The 21,769-nt window shown below is 34.3% G+C and overlaps 3 protein-coding genes across 4 annotated transcripts in view; 1 reads left to right on the forward strand and 2 right to left on the reverse strand.

Moving 5' to 3' along the window:
- LOC111456418 (receptor-like protein 12) overlaps nucleotides 1-2,626 on the forward strand; it is a 4,798-nt gene extending 2,172 nt beyond the window's left edge. The window contains exons 2-3 of one of the 2 annotated variants that reach the window (XM_023098268.1): nucleotides 1,306-1,521; nucleotides 1,596-2,626. In XM_023098268.1, coding sequence (XP_022954036.1) covers nucleotides 1,306-1,521; nucleotides 1,596-2,470 — 1,091 coding nt within the window. In that variant the 3' untranslated portion in view covers nucleotides 2,471-2,626. Of the gene's footprint in view, nucleotides 1,522-1,595 lie in introns of both variants that reach the window. The other variant, XM_023098269.1, reaches the window with a different exon arrangement.
- Nucleotides 2,627-12,561: 9,935 nt separating this feature from the next.
- Nucleotides 12,562-13,965, reverse strand: LOC111456342. The gene has a single exon (XM_023098166.1). The coding sequence runs from the start codon at nucleotides 13,963-13,965 to the stop codon at nucleotides 12,562-12,564; it is 1,404 nt and encodes a 467-aa protein (XP_022953934.1).
- Nucleotides 13,966-21,156: 7,191 nt separating this feature from the next.
- LOC111456343 lies at nucleotides 21,157-21,769 on the reverse strand. The gene is made up of 2 exons (XM_023098167.1): nucleotides 21,360-21,769; nucleotides 21,157-21,292 (listed from the first exon to the last, which is right to left on the reverse strand). Exons 1-2 carry the CDS (start codon nucleotides 21,767-21,769, stop codon nucleotides 21,157-21,159), a joined length of 546 nt encoding a protein of 181 aa, XP_022953935.1.

A 21,769-nucleotide genomic window follows, 5' to 3' on the forward strand; every position in this document is an offset into this window, starting at 1 on the left:
AAATCTTGAGTCTTAGTTCGACTAATTTTTCAGGAGAGATCCCTTATTCCATTGGTAATGCAAAGTCCTTGATATCTTTACACCTTTCATTCTCCAAATTCACTGGTGGACTTCCAAAATCAATAGGAAACCTTACACAACTCACTAACATTGATCTCTCTGTAAATAAGTTCAATGGTCAACTCCCCAATACATGGAACAAACTTCAAAAGCTAACTAATTTCAGAATTCATATGAATTCTTTCATGGGTCACCTACCCAATTCTCTTTTCAACCTCACCCACCTCTCCAACATGACATTTTCATCTAACTTATTTTCGGGTCATTTACCCACAAATGTTGATTCAGATGCACTTTCAAATCTTATTCATTTGGACTTGGAACGCAACTCACTCACTGGTCCCATTCCCTCTTGGCTGTATGCATTACCTCGTTTAAACTACTTGGATCTCTCTCATAATCATTTCTCTTCTTTGATGAGGGATTTCAAATCCAACTCCTTGGAGTTTCTTGATTTAAGTAACAACACCTTGCAAGGTGGAGTCTCTGATTCTATTTATAGGCAACTCAATCTTACATATTTAGCATTGGGGTCCAACAATCTGAGTGGGGTTTTGGATTTAGACATGTTGTTGAGAGTTCAAAGTCTAACATGGTTAGACATTTCCAATAACAATCAACTTTTGATAGAGTCTACTAGTATTAGTTCCAAGAATCTTGTTCGAGTTGAAATGGGTTCTTGTAAATTGGGAAAATTTCCCTACTTTTTGAGATATCAGAAGAACTTGGACTATCTAGACCTTTCAAATACTCAAATTCATGGGAACATTCCCAAGTGGTTTTCTGAATTGGGTGCTTTGAGGCACCTTAATCTTTCTCATAACTTGTTGTCCTCAGGAATGCAGGTTCTCCTCAATTTGCCAAATTTGAAAAATCTCTATCTTGATTCTAACTTGTTCAATCTATCCTTTCCAAGGTTGCCATCATCAATATGCCAATTTAGTGCTTCAAATAATCAACTCAGTGGAAATATCCATCCTTCAATTTGCAAAGCCACCAACCTTAGTTTCCTGGATTTGTCAAATAATAGGTTGAATGGTGCAATCCCATCTTGTTTCTCTAACCTCACTTCTCTTATGTTGTTGGAATTGAAAAGGAATAATTTTTCTGGTTCTATTCCCATCCCACTACCATATATTTTAATCTATACTGCTTCAGAAAATCAGTTCAGTGGAGAAATCCCTTCTTCAATCTGCAATGCCATCTTCCTTGCTGTCCTTAGTCTATCCAACAATCACTTGAGTGGTACAATTCCGCCATGTTTAGCCAACTTCACTTCTCTTGCGGTGTTGGATTTGAAAAACAACCATTTTTCTGGGAATGTTCCAATGTTTTTTCCAATAGGAAGTGAATTGAGAAGCCTTGATTTGAACGACAATCAAATAGAAGGAGAATTGCCACAATCCTTGCTCAACTGCAAGAATCTTCAAGTCTTGGATCTTGGGAATAACATCATAACAGGTTACCTTTGATTATTGCTATGATAAATTAAATTTTTAATCCAAATTTTAATATTTTATTGGTTCTCTTACCAGGTCTGTTCCCCCATTGGCTAGAAGCTGCATCAAGTTTGCGAGTTCTTATCCTACGATCCAATCGATTTTATGGTCCAATCAACAACTCCATGAACAAAGACTCTTTTCCAAATCTACGTATCATTGATTTATCTCGCAATCATTTCAGTGGGTTGCTGCCATCAAACTTATTCAAAAACATGAGAGCCATGAAGGAAGTTGAAGTGGGCAACCAAAAACCCAACTCTTCTTCGCTTGAATCTGACATACTCCCTTACTATAAGGACTCAGTGGTGGTATCAATAAAAGGGTCTGATCTAAATTTGGAAAGCATTCTATTGATATTCAAGGCTATTGATTTCTCAAGTAATGAATTCAGTGGAGAAATACCAGAGGTGATTGGGACGCTCTTGTCCTTGAAAGGTCTCAACTTTTCTCACAATAAGCTTACAGGTAGGATTCCCCCAACTTTTGGGAATCTAAAAAATGTGGAATGGTTGGATCTTTGTTCAAACGAACTGTTGGGTGAAATTCCACCTCAGTTGGCTGCTCTTACATTTCTCTCCCGTTTGAACCTCTCACACAATCATCTTTCTGGGCCAATCCCTCAAGGGAATCAGTTTGCAACTTTTGAAAGTTGTTCGTATGATGGGAATCTTGGGCTTTGTGGGTTTCCTCTACCAAATTGCTACTCAGAAAAGGCCCATGAATCTCAAATGGCACATGTAGAAAGTGAGAGTTTGGACAAAGGGTTTTGGTTGAAAGTTGTGTTGATGGGATATGGATTTGGAATGGTGTTTGGAGTATTCGTTGGGTATCTTGTTTTTCGAATTGGAAAGCCTTTATGGATTGTGGCGATGGTTGAAAGAAGAAGAAATTCAAAGAAACGAAGGTGAAAGAGGAAGAATTATTGGCCTAAGAAAAGAAAAGAAATGAATAGGGTATGTCTTTCATCAATTAATAGTTAGAAAATATTGAAGCTTCTAAAGAACATTCAGCAGATTATTCTCTTTATAATTACATTATTATAATCACCTTTGAGATAACCTATACATCATCTTAAAACTCATTCCAAATATTAAATCTTTGCAAATGAGTTTAGTGCTTGACCATATTTTGAAGAAACTTTCTGCTCCTGCCTGCTTCCATTATCACAAGTGAATGGTACTAATAAATTCAATCCTCGATTATTTTACTACAACTCACATGATTAAGCATCTTTCATCTCTTGTCTTGAATAATCTAGTAAGTCAATAAAAGTCATCAACTAATTTTATCCTCACTTTCGAACAGCAAAGGGCCTCACACCCCACATATATTGGGTGCATCGTCTTTGTTCATGTTCCCAACTCCCGGAGAGGTAAACTTGATCCAAGAGCAATAAAATGTATCTTTGTAGGATATTCTTCAACCACAAAGTGGTACAAATTTTGTAATCCCACATTTAGAAAGTCCTACACTTCAATGGAAGTAACTTTCACCGAACATAAACTATTCTTCTCTAGAGCCTCTCTTCAGATAGAAGAGAGTTCTTGAGAAACTATTTGACCCTTAGATACACCAAAGAACCATCATGTAGAACCATTTATTGAGTCCACACCTACTATCGATGAGTCGTTTCCTACTAATATACAGCTACAAACTACACCAGATGTTTCACCTCCATTACCAGATCAATATTCTCTCAAGTATATACTAGAAGAAATTCATTTAAAAAATAATACGAGTCCGAACATCTAGCTTGTAACACCCAAAAAAAAAAAAAAAATAGAGGAAAGCCACCCATGTAAGACCAAAGGATCCAAAGAAGAAAATTAAGAGGATTAAGCAAGGACAAGGGTCTTAAGCAAGTTATTTCCCTACCTTAAGAAGTACTTTTAAGGATCAAAGGCTTTTTTGGAGAAGGATGGGGAATGAAAGCATAGGCGAAAAGGACGAAAATGTCATTTTTCCAATTATCAAGGATCTTTCCAAATTTTTAATTACTTATCTAGAAGGAATTTCAAGATATCAAGAAGGGAAAAATGACTAAAAAGATGAAGAATTGTACGAAAATTATGGATTTTTCGAGAAAAATAATAATAAAATATTCGAAAACTGACAAATTACCAAAATACTCCTAAAGTTAAGGATTATTTGCCATTATGCTAAAAAATTAGAACCTTCACAGTGCCTTTTGCACAAAATCCTTCGAATCTCGACTCTCGGCTGTTGGATCTCCTCTAAACTTGGATATACTCTAGAACACTCACGGATCATCATATTCAACGGCTAGAATTCAAAACCATTGTCGGTGAGGCTCTGATCGGAGTAGATATTTATGACTGATTTTCCAGAAAATTCAACCACCAATTCATGATGATTTTGGAGCTCTCAATGTCGGTTTAAGTTTCCCCTATAAATTCTAAAGTTGAGGCAATAGTTTGGAATAATAATCGAGCAAGGTCGAGCTCCCAGTCATTGGCAATAAATGTTTAGATTTTGGGTCTCCTACTCTCAATTTCTTCCAAATTCAAGAGCAATTCCCCACCATTTCCCTTCAAACTTGTTCCTATAGTTTCAAAATAAAATTACCCACAAGTTGTTTGAAGGAATAGAGTGCTGAAAGTACCCAGAAACCATTACCCCAATCCAATCCGCCATTAAAGAGATTCAAGAAAAACTCAAATGCCAATCCGAGGATACACGAGAATCCGTCGAGCAAGGACAATCCCAATAAGTTTCTGAACCTCCAAGGAATGTTTCCATAGAAGACCACAAAGAGAAAGAAGATGATGACGTGGCCGGTTCAGTTGAACCGACCATGTCAACTCAAAACTCGACATTTCCTCAATTTTTCTCAATTTTAACCTCCTTCCAGACCGGTTCTCATAAATAAATAAATAAATAAATAAAAACTTTATGGTTCCAGAAACTAGACACAATAAGGAGTCTTTGAAAGGAAATTTGAGGTAATTCGGGTACCGGAAGCTCAAGAACGAAGGTCCCGCACGTCGACAACGAGGTAAGTAGCCACCTTGGACTTTTTGTTATGAAATACTTATAGGAATCGCTTGGATTTCCATATGAACCTTAAAAGCAAATATAAATTTAGGTTATGTGAAAGAAAAACTCAAAGAACCGTTTGTTAAGGCCTTGAACCGAACAAATTACTCGATTTAGGTAACGTTAAAATAACCCATTAGATGAACTCCAACTATATACTCTTCCACCAATAATTCCATTCTTCATATCCAATTTTCCACCCATAGACTAGTCAATTCTTTCAAACCGCAAGCTAATTTTTCATCAACCCATATCTAATTTTCAATCAGCCCATATCCAAATGACTGGCGGGACTATCTTAGTCGTGGGATCGATCCTGCCTAAAGCGAGTGCACGAGAAGACTAAAAAAATTGATTTTTTTCCTCGCTTGAGAAGTTAATATAGTTATACCTTAGTTTATTCTATTATAAATAATGTGTATTAAAATAGTATAAAATATTAAAATATTTTTAAAATATATAGCTAAAAGAAACTAAACCCAATAAAAAACTAAAAATAATATAAAATAAATTAAACAAAATATTAGAAAGAAACTAAAAATAATATAAAAGAAATATTAAAACAAAATAATGTATTTGATTGACTCAGACGTAGATGATTTTAATCAGGCCAAAGTACCACTTTTACATATTTTATTTAGCTCGGGTCAACTCGAAGTTTTATCTTATAAATCCGAAATCGAACCAAATCGGGTTAGAAAAATAAACCTAACCCAACCCTTACCGTTTGGGTTGGGTTGGTCCGGGTTGTCGGATTGAATGTACAACCCTACATTTTATTATTTTATTATTATTATTTTTTGTCTGGATATCATTTTCTAAGGGTTTGAAAACTCCAAGAATAGGTTGAATTTTATACCATCATAAATTGTTGGGACTAATTTCCTCCTCCAACAATGGAGTGTCATCCATTTACATAATAAATGCTCTTCTATTTTAATTTTTCAATAGTCATAAAATTTAGAATTTTTCATAAGGAATGTGTTTTATTATCTTCCAACTTAGAGAACCATTTAAGATAATATGAACTTTTTTAGAGTTTTTTTTTTTTTTTTTTTTAATCCAAGATGAAGAAAATTATATCAAATTTCTTATTTCTTGTCCAAAAGTAGTTTAAGCACAACAGGAAGTTTGGAGACCATAATCATTATTTAAATTCATGTTGGCATTTAATCATATATCATAATTGGACAAGAGCTTGTTTAAGCCCTAAACATGCTCCTATCTCTATCAAACTTCACACAAGTCCTTGTGATGTGATGTTAGACCATCCATTACAATTTCATAAGCAACTAATAACTCTCTAAAAGTAGAGTTATATCAAGACTTTTTAGAGTTAATTTTGAACTCATACTCACCATTCTCTCATTAATGGCTCCTTTTATTCTAATTAGTAAACATAAAATAGTTCATTGTGGTTTAACGTGAAAAGAAAATCAATTTGCATTAATGGGGCTTCATCGTACATTTTATTGAGTTATTTGGTAAAATTTCAAAACATTTACGTTTAACCATGATAATTCAGCAAATCTGGAAACAACACATGTCTGTACAAATGGCTGAACTTGATGCTGAAGAAATTCCAAAAGAATCCAAATTATAATCCAAATCAGCAAGCCACATGGGTCCTTGACTACCCAATTAAGAACTTCCTAAGTAGACAACTTACTCATTTTTAGCACTAAATGTGAAGCAATGAATAATATAAGAGGGGAAGGTAATCTAAAAAGAAAGGAAGCCTAGAAAGGGAGAAAAAAAAAATGAAAACACACAGCAAAGAGTTCTTCTAGGGTAAACGAGAGAGGAGGAAAAGGAGAACGAGAATGATAGATTAAGGCAAAAAAGGTGGATGAGAGAGTTCAAAGGAGGGACACTTTCATGGATGGACAACAACAAAACTTGATAACTCTTAATCTTTTACATGATTAAGATGTTAATTTCTCTGTTCAAATCAGTTTGTATGAAAAGCTAAACCTGGTAGAGGAGGGGGAGAATTTTATGTAGTTTAAGCATGTTGGCAGTGTGATTTTATTTTATTAAGGAGTTGTTATTAGTGATTTACATGTTTGTTTAGATGGCCACTAGGCATACATAGTTTTTCTCCTATTCTCTTTGATACTCGAGTTCCATCGCAATGATACTTGATAGCTATTGACGGGTTAGAAATAATTTTTCTTCTAGAGTCTTGTTAATAGAATTTACAAAACGATTATAAAAGTAATCATTATGCATAATCCTCGAGAGTGGGCTTGAAAATCTATTAGGAGGAGCTAAAATCCACCACAAAGTTCAACAACTTATCTATTTAATCCCTCCTAGCCCAACCTTCCTCATTGCTGTTGATTTTCTCGTTATTTTTTGTTTTTCAAAAGCAATTACTAATCTGCATAAATTTCGTTTACATAGTTTAAACTTATCAACCCACCTTTAAACATTTGAATGATACAAAAAAATAAAATAATAAAATAAAATAAAATACTTGTAGAATTCATAATTTACTCATTAATTGCTATTAATTTCTAGTAATAATTATGAAGTTTACATAATTATACCCATAATTTTTTAGCCAAATATTTGGTTTAAGTCCTTTAACTCTAGGTTCTTAGCTTATCTATCACACCATTTTTTAGACTTCGAATTTGGAACCTAATCTAAAAGATAATGAAACCAAACGAGGTGAAAATTTCCTAAAATTTTGTACAAATTAAAATCTTACAATGCCATAATCAAAATAAAAAATGAAAACATTACAAATAATTATTAAAAACATGTTTTATTCCTTCTATATTAGTTTTTGTTGCTATGGATGAACAATTAATAAATTAAAGTATCCAAATAATTATGTTTCAACACTTTTCTCCTTCTTATTATTTATTTATTTATTATTATTATTATTTTTTTTTGTCATGGTATCATTTTTCTTAGGGTTTGGAAATTCAAAGAGTTGTTGAATTTAATAGAGTTGGTTGAATTTAATACCATCATAAATTATTGGGACTAATTTCCTTATCAAACAATGACAATATCATTCTTTATAAGTTGTTATGATGTGATATTAGACCATCCATTAAAATTTCATAAGTAGCTGAATAGAGTTATACCAAGCCTTTTTTTGTAGTTAATTTTGAACTCATATTCACCCTTTTCTCATTAGTTGCTCCATTGAAGTTTAACATGAAAAAAAGATCAATTTGCATAAATTGATTCTAATTGTACATTTAATTGAGTTATTTAGTAATATTTCAATTGGCGATGACATGTTTGTACAAATTTTGACCTTGATGTTGAAGCAATTCGAAAAAAAAAAAAATTCGCGAATGACATGAAAATTATAATTCAAATCAGCAAGCCATGTGCATCATTGGCTATTCAATTAAGAACTTCATAGGTGGACGACTTAATTCATAGTACTAACTGGGAAACAATGAATAATATAAAAGGGAAGCTTACCTAAAAAGGATAGGGAGCCATGAAAGAGAAAAAAAAAATGAAAAACACACAACAAAGGGCAATGCTAATGTAAAAACTAGAGAAGAGGAAGAAGAGCCCTAATTCGGCTGACCGCAGTAGAAAAAGGAGATGAAGAAGGATAGATTAAGACAAAGAGGTGGACGAGAGAGCTCAAAGGAGAGGAATTCCCATAGAAGAAGAACAATAAAACTTGATGAATTTCTAATCTTTTACCCTTTTTTTCTTATTCTATTATTTTACGGAATTAAGATGTTGATTCCTCTATTTAAATCAGTTTATATAGAAAGCTAAACCTTGTAGGAGAGGCAGAAAAACTTTATGCAGTTTAAGCATGTTGACGATGTAATTTTAGTTTTACTAAAGAGTTGTTATCAAAGAAAAATTATAGCAATTAAATTTTCTTTTATACTCATAGTTACATTGCAATAATACTTGACGGTTATAGAAGGGTTCGGATAATTCTTCTTCCACAACCTTATTAATAGAAGTTACAAAAGAAGTAATCACCATATACGACTTGCAAAAGTGGGCTTGGGAATCTATTAAGAAGAGCTAAAATCGAGTGCAAGATTAAAAAACTTATCTATTTAATCCCTTTGAGCCGAACCTTCCTCATTATTGTTGATTTTCTCGTTATTTTTTATTTTTCAAAAATAGTTACTAATTTGCATAAATTTCATTTAGATAGTTTAAACTCATCAACCCACGTTTGAATGTTCCAAAAAAATCACTTAATTTTTTTTATAAAAAAATAATAATAATATGTGTCAGATCCATAATTTACTTATTACTTTTATTTGTGATAGTGTATACTGCACTTATTTCTGTCAATTTTACATCATTTTACAATATACCTTCACAAGCGGCCAAGGAGAAAAGTCATTTAGTACATTATTTTAGAGAGATAATTTTCGAGTAAAATATTTAGTTTAAGTCCTTAACTTTTGGTTCTTAGCTTATCTGTCACAACTCAATATTTTAGGTTTCGAATCTCAAGCCGAGTCTAAAAAGATAAGACAACAATATGCAAATGAAAGCAAACAAAGTGAAAATACTGTTAAGTTTTGTAGAATTAAAGTCATACAACTCCATAGTCGAAATAAAAAATGAAAACATTACAAAACAAATGTTGTTCAAGTTCTTTACAAACGGACAACGGGAATGAGATACAACATGTGTACAAATACAACCCATAAAAATATATACTAAATTGACTCTCCAAGTTGACACCCCTCTATGGCACCTCAACTCACGAGCACTCCCCTACTACGACCAGTAGCATCACTTACCTGAAAAGGGAAATGCAAAAGGAGGTGAGTATAAAAATATTCAATAAGCATCTTACTTATAGGTTCTGATTGCATCGTTATCATGGGAAGTTTCCATTGTTTTTCTCCAGGCTCTAAAAAGTTTAGGCCTAAGTCTATAGCTATCTAAGCTTTTGGAAACACCTCAAAGCCCCGAGTAGTTCTCTTTCATTTCACGGACTCTTTAGGGGCCTAGGGTCATTACCACATTTATTAGAGGCAAGTCATCTTTCAGGATTGGTCCACGATGTCACGACAGTTTTGACCTTTGACTCGTTCCTATGTGAATAAAAGCACTCATCCTGGAAACTACCTGTGTAGTCCCAAGCCACCATCCAAGACTTGTTTACGGAATCGCGACGTGTAGTTCGAAGTCTCTCGTTAGGATTGGTTTGAAGATTTGTAACATCAACCTTGATTCGTTTCTACACTCAATAGAAACGCTTACCCTTAGACAACTACCTATGTAGTCCCATGTCCCCTTCATAACCAATTTAAGGAATTACAACCTCTCTATTCCTACACTTAACATGAGTACTCTCTTGAAGCTACGTGTCATATGCTCGTATATGCAAACTGTTATGAAATGACATGTGAATATTATGTTTTATGTGATAAATTGATATGTCTATGGTATAATATGCTAAGTTAAGATGTGTTTGACGACATACTTGTGATAGGATGTGTGAATGTTATGATATATGATATGGTATGTTATGTGTATGATATGAATTGATATGTTCAAAGACATGATAAGTTTATGATATGACATATGTTCGACATGAATGATAAAATGATATGATATGATTGACATGCAAATGAGGAATTGGCTTAATGCACAACCCCGGTACACGCATGAAAGCTATGATAAAATGATATGATATAAAGTAAAACGCTAGAGGGGTTGTCATACATGATAATGAAAAACGAAAAGTGTTGGGACCTCATGTATCATTGTGTGTTCATGCATCGGGGGATACCCCTTCTCCTTTTACGATGGTATGGACGGGTATATTACAAAGTAGAAAAACGATCATTATGTTTACCATAATACTTGCCCGACAAGAAAAGGGGCCCATGAGGTGGCCAAACCCACTGGTGGGTCCATACTCGCACGTGTATGTAGAAAAGTAAATACACATCTAATTACCTGATTAGGATAGTCGCCATAAGAAAATAGACTGATATGATAGGTTCCACTTATGATTGTATGTGCTTGCATCTAACCTCGGGGGTCACTTACTCAAGTCATGTGCTACTTTTTTTAGGTAAATGCAAGACGCCCCTATATGGATGACAATGGCATGACAACTAAAGAGACTGTGGTACATGCATAGGGTAGTTTGCAATTTGAAATTAGTAGACTATAGGTTTGCAAATTAGTAGACTATAGGTTAGTATAGATTTGTTTGCATTTTCATTTAGTAGCATCTTCTAGAAAATTGGTAAGACCAAGACTATGTTTTTTTTTAATCAAGTATTTTCACCTAAAATATTTATGATATGTATAGTAGTGATTTTAGGTTAAGTAGAAATCTAGGGTCGTTACATCTCATGTTAGTATATGACAATTTGTGGCTTGAGTCCTTTGAAAAGCGAGTCGTTATGCAATCAAAGTTTCACATTAAGCATGTATGCAGCTAGTTAAAACGATCAAAATATATGCGTAACTTCACAATGTTATTTTTACCAAGCTTATGTATATATAATTAATTGGTATAACTACGTTTCTTTTCATTTATCACAAAATGTTCAAGCCCTCAACATAAAACTTTTGATATCAATTTGTTTTGGCTTCCAATAAGTTTTAATTAACTATTAGTATGTTCACTAATAATTGGCCAATGTTTATTTTTAATCGGGGTTGAAAACTCAAAGACCTCAACTATTAATTATGATGGATGACACTTCAGTTATTTGGTGAAGCATTAAAAGCCCCCAACCATCTTGTTTATGATGGTATTTTAAGTTCAACCTTTTTCCAACCCATCAAAAGTCCTACAACACCTTTGTCTTCAAGTTCGAATTTAGAGAAAAACATGAGTTCTTACTGAAAATCGCATTTTCTTGAAACTATGAATCGAACACAAATCTTGGCCACCTTCACTCCGAAACTTGAGGAGATCACATTGCTGAGGGTAAAAGTCCAAGAATCAACACAAAAACGCCGCTAACACACAAAGATCTCGATAGACATCTCGATCTAGACATTCACAGATTAACCGTAAGTTCTTAGACGTTTTTGACGAAATAGGAAGGTGCGATTCGTGAGAGAACCTTGTCTCGAATTGCTGAATGTTTAGGTTAAGGATTCTCAGATCTCCAACGTTGGTTTTTGGTTAGATCTTTTCCTGATGCCTTAAAACCCTAATTTCTTTTTTTTCTTCTTTCTCCTCTCTTCTTTCTTTCTCTTTCTTGTCATGACCCACCTAACCGACCCCTCAAGTAAGAGTAGGGGGCAAATGACCATTTTGCCTCTACATTGACCTTGACCGTTTTTTTTTCCTTATCTTATAACTATCCCGAGCATAATTTTTTTCTTCGTCGAAACTTAATCACTTATTTTTTTCAATTCTCTCTTTATTTTTTTTTCTTTTTGGTGTGAAAATAGCATATATATATATATATATAATGAGTATTTATAGTAGAGAAAGCACGGACTAATTTCCTAAACTTTCTCCTCAAGTTAAAAACAACAATCTTCCCACTAAACTTGGTCCACCATATGGCAACTACTAACAATTCTAAGTTACTCCCTAAGTTATAATTTATTCTACTAAGTAAGTCAAGTTTATTAGCTCACAGAAACTAGCTTTTGTTACTGGCACGAAATGTCAACTATCACCATAGTTATCAGATAAAAAAACATCAACCATTTACTTTTTAAGTTCCACACCTTGATCATCTTTTAAATAGGAGAAGGAAACCTATTAGGAAGAAGAATATATATTAACAAAATGAAAGAAAGAAAATAGAAGAACTTTACCCCTAAATAAGTATTGATTCTAAGTAGAAATGTGTCGATTACAATACAACACTATTGTAGGCATACCTACAATCTTTATTCTTTTACATAGAGATAATACAAACCAAACTCAAATACAAGATATATATTAAGCTGTAACCCATGCAATAACATTATTATTTAATAGTGGTGGCAGATATTAAGCTGTAATTGGTTTGCTTTTAGTTTCATACTTAAAATTATAGCTATTAACTCCCTTGTAAACACCATCATCCATTTGGTAGCTTTTTATTTCTCCATTAATGAGTGTGTCACATTGCGCATAGGAGTAGGGAACATCACTCGTACCCTGTGTTGCCAACAAGCTGACAATCACAGTGGTCATTGACGGAACAGTTACTTGATACAAGGTTTCCACCACCTTTGATGTTGTTTTAGTTGCTCCCCATTGATATTGTCCAGAAAACGTAGCTGATATCTTAACCTTTCCATCAACAATAAAGGGAATTCCAGTTTGGACGGTTGTTTTCACGCCCAGTTTTATAGAAACTGAAGAATTCCACATGCTGGACTTAGTTTCAGTGTACGTGAATTTCAAGTTCATAGTGTGTGATTCTTTTGTTGTATTAGTAGCAGTCTCAGTGGCCATCACAAGCGTACTTTGATCATAGATCCTTGAATCAGAAGGACGAAACTTTACATTATAGATTTCCCGCGAAAGTACCGACTCTTCAAACTGCAATCTTGCAGTTCCGTCAATTGTACTGACAGCAGCATTGAGGCAACTTGTCTTTCCATCAGCAGTGAGCCTCTTGATAAAGTTGTTATTTCCCATGTTACGAAGAGCAACAACGTTTTTATCAACTTTTGTCGGCAAAAACAGAGTATCAGAATTGTTGGTCGTGGTGTCGGTTGAATCAGCCCAAATCCAATTAGGACTGCGCCTCCAAAATTTTCCAAAGTAGTTTGACTTGAATCGAATATGTCCATCTTTTGTAATGAAGGTTTCCATTCCAACGGTGGGATCTCCAATATCATTAGATGCAAATTGCAAATATTGATGCTCTTCGATCCACTGAGCACTGAGGTAGTAACCATTATCTCCTTTGAAAACTATATGTTTTGGTAACGATAGTAGAGTTCCCCAATTGATGGGTGTGCTAAGATCACAAAGATCTCGATCAGGGCTTGACCATTGGGCTCGCAAGCAGTTTACATAAGGAGCAGAGCCTCTCCACAAGCACACATTGAAACCAAGATAGACATGACGAAATCGAAATGCTTGATGATTGCTATCATAAATAGGTTGAAATAGCGTGCAATTCCATTTGGATTTGTCTTCCTCTATATTGTCAGCCTGAGCAACAATGAAGTGATGATCTGAAGGCCAACTTACCCAATATTTGTTGTTGTAAGCACATCTTATGTTGACTAATGAAGTGTCGCATTTGGCTTGCTCCAATTCATACACTGTGTATGGAGTTAGAACGCTCTCTCCTGAGTACTGCAAAAACTTTTGCACCTGTGAGGCTTCGTTCACATAACGCAAGTAATTGTTGTTGTATTTGGATTTGAGGGCTACGTATCTTGGAAGGTTCACCATTTTCGCTTGTTCTTCTTGTACTTGAGTTTTCCCTATATTGGTTGTTTCTTGAGCTATCCTATTTATAGAAGCTAAAAGGAGGAAGTCCCACCTAGTCTAACTTTTCCTCCAGGTATATACGATTCCATTATCTTTTTATCTACTTCTTAAAGAAAAGAATACGAAGAATAATATATCTTACGCCCTTGTTATGGAATTGACTGGATTCCATTTCCCCTAATATATATTTGTATGTCTCGTGCATCGAGATACTTTTTCATTAGGATTGGTATAGACGCGTACATTCTAATATCTATGTACAACATAATATTATGTAGGCTCCTTCCCTACGATGGCTCTAACAATCTGAGCACGCACATTTGATGGGTCTATGCGTGCGTGTGTGGGCCATGGGTAGAAAAGTATGACACATCTAATTTTTGCTTGGAGTAGAAAGTAGAGTTCAAGACCATTATGTGTTTTTATTTATGGAAAGATAGGTCCCATGCACGTGATTGCATTTCGCGATTCCAACTATTGGGTTGCTTGCTGAATATTTTAAAATATTCAAGCCACATACTACCTTTCAATAAGGTTTGTGCAGATACGGCTCGTGCTGTCGGTTGTAATTGCTCAGAAGAAAAATTTGGAATGGAATTAGGTGACTGTTCTTCTGTATTCAGGTGAGAAGCATCAACCGTATTTGTAAATGATCAATATTCACAATTGATGCATTGGTTGACTTGTACTGCCTTTCGAGAATTATTTTTTTGTCGACATCGATCTTTTGTATGTCCCCCTTTTATCACAAAATTTACAGTGAAACTTAAGAATTCGACACTCATCAATTGTATGACAAGTTTTATTGCAATGTTCACATGATTCGTCCTTGGTAAATTTTGATTATGTTGTCTTCTTCTGCACTGCTGTTGTAATTGAGAAATTCTCAGCAAGTTCAGAAGTTACCTAACATTGCATCTCTTCTTGTACAAGTAATGAATAGGCTTGTCTCACATTAGGTAGCGGAGTTATCATCAATATGTTAGACTCACGGTTTTATAAGATTCATTGAGCCCCATGAATAGTTACATCAACTTGTCTTCTTCCTGTTGATCAACATGTGTTTGAAATTGATTATAGGTAAATTGTGTGCGTGCACATCCAATTCATCCTAGAGTGCTTTGAGCTTACATTGTCATGGTTCCCAGTGAGCTATCGACTTTTGTATCTGAAAAATTATTGGACATTGTTCGACATTGTTTAAATCACTTTTTTCACTCATTAGAAATATAGCTATAATGTGAAATTACAAAGTAGGGCATTGTTTAAATCGGAATAATTTGTGAATCCACAATGAAGGAGATATGTTGGAATATTTTGTGAATCCACAATAAATAAAGATGAAAAAGTATGGTTAGGATGATCTCACACACAAGATTCTTATTTTGTCCACCGTCTTCATATCTCTCTTAAATATCTGAGATTTCAAAACTTAGATAAATAATATGTGATATAAATGAAAAGACATCAATCATACAATATATTTCAATTTATGTCATATTGAAAATGAAAGTTTATTGTTATAAAATTTGGGTGGATTACTAGAGTAATTTAGACTAATGTCATATTGAAAATGAAAGTTTATTGTTATAAAATTTGGGTGGATTACTAGAGTAATTTAGACTAATGGTATTTCATGAATGTATTTTAAGACTTTTTATTTACTCTCAAATTACATTTACAGAGTAGCTAATTATAGTCATAAAGTATACCCAATACCCAATGGTTAATTATGGTCATAAAATATGAATGTTACAAACTCTTGAAATGTCTCAAGTAAAGTCAAGAGTTTTATTTTGAGGCTATATAATGACATGTATGTTGTTTTTGTAGGAGAGACTTGAAAAATGTACTAAAAGAAGCATTTGTGTTTTCCTTTGGTCAATAACTAAGTTTCTTTGCAATTCTATGTAGTTTAGGTTGCATGTATAATCATTCAAGCTCGACATGATCAATCTTGGTTGTGGAGTGATTTGAATCTCAAACAAGTGTTCTTGTCTTGAGATATTTGATCAACAAGAACCATTCAACCGAGATATGATCGATCTTGCTTGTAGAGTAATTCGAATTTCAAACAAGTGTTCTTGGCTTAGATATTCGATCAGCACCTCCTTTATAGTGATTCCTTATCATTTGGCATTAGAATTTTCTATTGAATTAATTCCATACCAATATATTTTAATAAGTTGAACTATATTTAATTGAATGAAGTTTTTTTTTTCTTACGTAAATTTTAACAAGTAGATATTTATATAGATAAGTTTTTTGAATCTACATTTTGTGGGTGGTATTCATTTCAAAGATAATGACAAAAACTAGAGTTGGCTCCACATTTAGAATCTTTTATCTTTTGAAAATTTTGATTGAATTAAAAAGTTGGGTGGAAAGGAGATTCTAGCTTTCACATGTAATCATTACGCTCCTTTGTTGGGTATAGGTTGGAGTTTACATAAATTGACAATGTACAAACTAAGAAGCTGATTCAAATTAGATCCAAGAATAATTAGTAATTTCGATTTAGGTCAATCAAGTAAGTGGCTCTATTGTTGACTTAGTTGGATAACTTGTTTGTTGAATGAATAATGCATCCAACTTGTTTGTTGAATGAATAATGCATCCATGTGGGCACATGTCGTGTTTTATGATTGAATGACGTGTACAACGTTATGTTTACACTATGATATATATGTTACGACATGTTATAAAATATGTTGCATTATCTACTATAATATAATATGATTATACTATGATGCATGAATCTTCATGTGTCATACCATGTGAACTAAGTTAATAGGAATAATCTATATTTATGAGACTTTAGAAAGCCATGTATGAGATTATGAAAGTTATGAAAAGTAACATATATGTATGTCTCATAGTAATGATATGATATGGAAAGAATGGAGTTATGCCTTTCATACGATTTAAAGCTATTAGAGCCTCTTGTATTTTTGTATGTCACGTGCATGAGAATACTTATTGTGATTAATACGGACACATACATTACGATATTATGCCTATCATGATATTATGTGGGCTCCTTTCCCTGGGTGACTTTTGACGACGTGAACATGCATTAACTAAAGGGAAGGCCTAGGGGATGCATACCGTCTAGTGGATCCATCATGCGCACATGTGAGGACCGTGTATAGAGAAGTACTACACACTCAATTTTCGCTAGAGATGCAAAGCAAAGTTCAAAGCTATGAAATGTTTTTAATGAAAGGATAGGTCTAACCATGATGGCTTGTGTATGCATTTTCCAACCTCAACAATGGGTTAATTACTGAGTATTTCTTAAAATACTCAATCCCCGTACTACTCTTATTGTAATGACCCTATATTTCTACTTACCTAGTGTCGCTACCGTCGTCATAGCTTAATCATTTCTATGTGGAAATAAATGTTTAAACTTAAAACATAAGATTCATCTTAAAACACTGCAATAAACTTACGTATTCCCGAGAACATCTTTAAAATGACACAACAAAATACTAAATCAAATAAATAAACATTAGAAGTAAACACCCTATTCTAACCTAACACCCTATTCTAGTCTTAGTTTAAGAAAATAAATATAACCATCCTAAGCATGTGTCATGTTCTCGAGTTGCGATATTGATGGCTATCCTAATGGGCAACTTGGATATGTACTTAATTTCCATGCACACGGTCCACACGTGCGAGTATGAACCCACCAGTCGGTTCGCACACCTATTTTCAGGTAAAGATAAGACACCCTTATAAGGATGACGATGACGTTGTGGAAGCCATAGAATTGAAGTTAGGGTAGTTGTATTTATGTTTAAATTGTAGCCATTAGGGTAGATTAAGGCGTTTCCATTACTTTGAACTTCGTTTATGTTATTTCATTGATTTTTACTTTTTTTTACGAATGTTTAAGTCCATGGCATCATTTATAAAATGTTTTAAATTTATTCCGCCCATAATAGACATGTTATGCATGTAGTGACTTCTATATATATATATATATATATATATATATATATATATATATTTAAAAAAAAGGGATAATTACAACTATATGATAATAAAGAGTGATATACTAAATCACACCTTTACATCTCGGACACTATTATGGTCATAACAGTGAAATTGCAATATCTAAGACGTGATTTTGAAACTCTACTCATGACGAATGACGAATCAATTGCTGACTTTTTGTCAAGAGAAATGGCAATAGTCAGTCAGATGCGTACCTATGGAGAGAAAATTTCATATGAAACAATTGTTGCAAAGGTGTGAAGCTTGACTCCAAAGTTTAACCATGTGGTGGCTGCCATAGAAGAAGCTAAGGATCTATCCATACTCTCTGTTGATGAATTGATGGGCTTGCTTCAAGCTCATGAGGCAAGAATCAATAGAGCATTAGAAAGGAACGAAGAAAAGGCACTACAAGTGAAGGAGACAACCAACAACGAAAACAACGAAAGAGAAAATATTCATTTAGCAGGTAGAAGTGGTGGAAGAGGAGAATTTTGCAGCTTCCATGGTGGTCGTGATAACAGGGGTAGATGGAGGAATGATGTACAAAGACAATTCAATGAACAAAAGAATGTCATACAATGTTACCATTGTAGAAGGTATGGGCACACAAAATCTGATTGTTGTTATAAAAATCAATGAATAAATTTTGCAGCAGAGAATGAAGAAGAAGAAGAAAAGCTGTTTATGGCGTGCATGGATACTAATTCGAAAAAAGTTGACTTATGGTTTGTTGATAGCAGATGCTCGAACCATATGACAGGCACCAAATCCTTATTCAAAGAGCTTGATGAGACGTAAAAAAATTAAGGTGCAACTTGGAAATACAAAAGAGATGAAGTTGAAGGAAAAGGTACAGTGAAAGTCGAAACCAAACATGGTAAGTAAAACAATTAGATAATGTTCAATTTGTACCTGATTTAAGGTACAATTTATTGAGTGTTGGACAATAGATGACGAGAGGACATTCCGTTCTATTTGATGACAACACATGTGTTATTACACATAAGAATCAGGTCATTAAGTTCAAATTGTCATGACTTCAAATAAGATGTTTCCACTAGATGTTTCTAACATGGAGGATTTTTCTCTTACTGCTAGCACGAAAGATGACTCAACATTATGGCATCTCAGATATGGACATCTTCATATGAACGGCCTGAAAATACTCAGGGATAAAGGTATGGTTTTTGGATTACCAAGAACTGACTCAACTAATTTATGTGAAGGATGCATTTATGGCAAGCAGACTAGGAAGTCATTTCCAGTTGGAAAAGCTAAAAGAGCTTCACATTGTCTAGAACTAATTCATGCCGATTTATGTGGGCCACTACAAACGACGTCCTTGGGTGGGAGTATATACTTTTTACTATTCATTGATGATTATAGTCACATGAGTTGGGTTTACTTCCTACAACATAAGTTAGAAACTTTTCAGAAGTTCAATATTTTTAAAGCTATGGTGGAGAACCAAAGTGGCTGTCACATTAAAGTTCTTCGCATAGACACAGGTGGTGAGTTCATATCTAAAGAGTTCAATCTGTTTTGTGAAGAAGAGGGCATCCAAAGGGAGTTAACAACTTCCTACACTCCAGAATAAAATGGAATCGCTGAACGAAAAAATCGGACTATTGTGGAGATGGCAAGGAGTATGTTACAGGCAAGGAGATTTCCAAACCAATTTTGGGTAGAAGCTGTATCAACATCTGTTTATCTATTAAACTTCCCACCAACAAGGGTTGTTATGAATCGAACTCCTTATGAAACATGACATGGAAGGAAACCATCTGTAAGTCATTTACGAATCTTTGGTTGTATTGCTTATGCTTTGAAACATCCTCAAATTCGTCAAAAGCTTGATGAAAAATCTGAAAAATGCATTTTCATTGGCTATTGTACTCCATCAAAGGTATATAAATTATACAACCCTTAGTCAAAAGATTTTAGTTAGAAGGGATGTAATATTTAATGAAAACGGGAGTTGGGATTGGAATAAAGTGTTAATGAAAGAGGGATTTATTGAATGGTAGATGAGATGATTGAATTATGAAGAGCAAAAATGCTCCATATTTATAGAGAGAATACAAAAGATATTCAGGAAATCTACCTAAAAATCTGGTAACAAACCAGTAAACAAATCAAAATAAAATCTAATCAAATCAAAACTAAATCAAATAAAAAACTAGATCTAACTCCTAACGGAGATTTAATTAGATACTAACTGACAGCAATCTAAACAAATACGTGATCTTTAACACTCCTCCTTGTTTAGATGCTGTGAACTCCAAGCTTTTTTCTGAACACCCATCTTGCTCCAATTATTTTTTTGTTTAGAGGTCGATCAACCAACTCCCAGATTTTGTTTTTCTCGATCACTGAAAGCTCCTCCTCGGACAGGTGCATCATCAACCAAAGCATCTTGTCGTTCATCTTTAGATTCTTCTAATATGCCAACAAAGATGCCAACTTCTGACTTTTTGTCAAGCTTATCACGCTTGACCTGTGGAATGTAAATGAAGCAAAGATACCCAAATACTCTAACGAACTTTAAAGAAGGTTTGTAACCATACCAAACTTCAAATGGTGTCGGGTCCTTCACAACTTTTGTTGAAATTCGATTTTGCAAGCACATAATAGTGTTTGCTGCTTTTCCCCAAAAACGTTTTGGAAGATCCTTCTCATGAAGCATGCATCTCGTCATCTCCATTATGAATCTATTCCTCCTGACACTGACGCCATTCTGTTGAGGAGTGTATGGTGTTGTCAATTGATGTTCAATTCTAGCCTCTTTACAAAACCTATTAAAAGTTCCTGAAGTGTACTCTTTGCCATTATCTGATCTTACAGTCTGAATCAAGCATGCACCTTCATTCTCAACTTTGGCTTTGAATTTCCAAAATACACCCGCAACTTCTGAGTGTTCACCATTGCCAATCCTCACTCTCTTATCTTCGGTGTCTCTTAATTCCTCAAAAGACTCCTTGTCATATGTCATGTGATTTGTGCACCCACTGTCAATCAACTAGCTCTCGCTTGATTCTTTGCTTGAGGAAGAAGTGACCATAAACAATTGATCTTCTTCTTCTTCTTCTTCTTGATCAACGACCTGTGCATCTACTTCTTTCACTAGATCTTTGGCTTTGCAGATCACAGCTGCATGTCCAAGTTGATTGCATTTGGAGCAGAAGGCGTTAGGTCTTCTCCAACACTTGTATGGTGGATGACCTTTCTTCTCACAATGGCGGCAAGGTGGATAGGATTTTTTGAAACCTCCTCCTTTTGTCTTTTGATAATTGGCAGATGAATCTCCATACGTCAATTGATTTTTGAAATTTTTGTTGTTTTTATACCTGCGGCTGTCTTGATGCTTAACAAGTAAGGCACCTTCAATCACCCCTTCTTGTCTCATAGACCTCCTTTGCTCTTGCGCTTGTAAAGCATTTAAGAGCTCTGTAAGAGAAATCTTTGACAAGTCTTTGGTGTTCTCTAGAGTCGTAATGGTGGCTTCAAACTTCTCTGGAAGAGTGACTAGCAGCTTTTCAACTATCCTGGAATCATTTAATACAGAACCAAGCAATCTCACATTGTTGGCGATGCTGAGAAGTCTGTCAGAGTACTCTTTTACTAACTCTGACTCCTTCATCTTCTGCAACTTGAAATCCCTGATCAAATTCAGAACTTTCATTCCACGAATCCTCTCATCTCCTTCATATTCAGCCTTGAGATAATCCCAGATTTCTTTTGCTGTTTTGAGGGACAT

Source organism: Cucurbita moschata, unplaced genomic scaffold (assembly GCF_002738365.1).
Source record: "Cucurbita moschata cultivar Rifu unplaced genomic scaffold, Cmos_1.0 Cmo_Scf00018, whole genome shotgun sequence".
In the NCBI taxonomy this organism is placed as follows: Eukaryota; Viridiplantae; Streptophyta; class Magnoliopsida; order Cucurbitales; family Cucurbitaceae; genus Cucurbita; species Cucurbita moschata.

Coding starts and splice junctions, on each gene's coding strand:
- LOC111456342 (XM_023098166.1), bottom strand. CDS start 13,965: ATGGTGAACCTTCCAAGATACGTAGCCCTCAAATCCAAATACAACAAC.
- LOC111456343 (XM_023098167.1), bottom strand. CDS start 21,769: ATGTCCCTCAAAACAGCAAAAGAAATCTGGGATTATCTCAAGGCTGAA. Junction 21,293..21,359: donor AAGCATCAAGACAGCCGCAG/GTATAAAAACAA, acceptor AATTATCAAAAG/ACAAAAGGAGGAGGTTTCAA.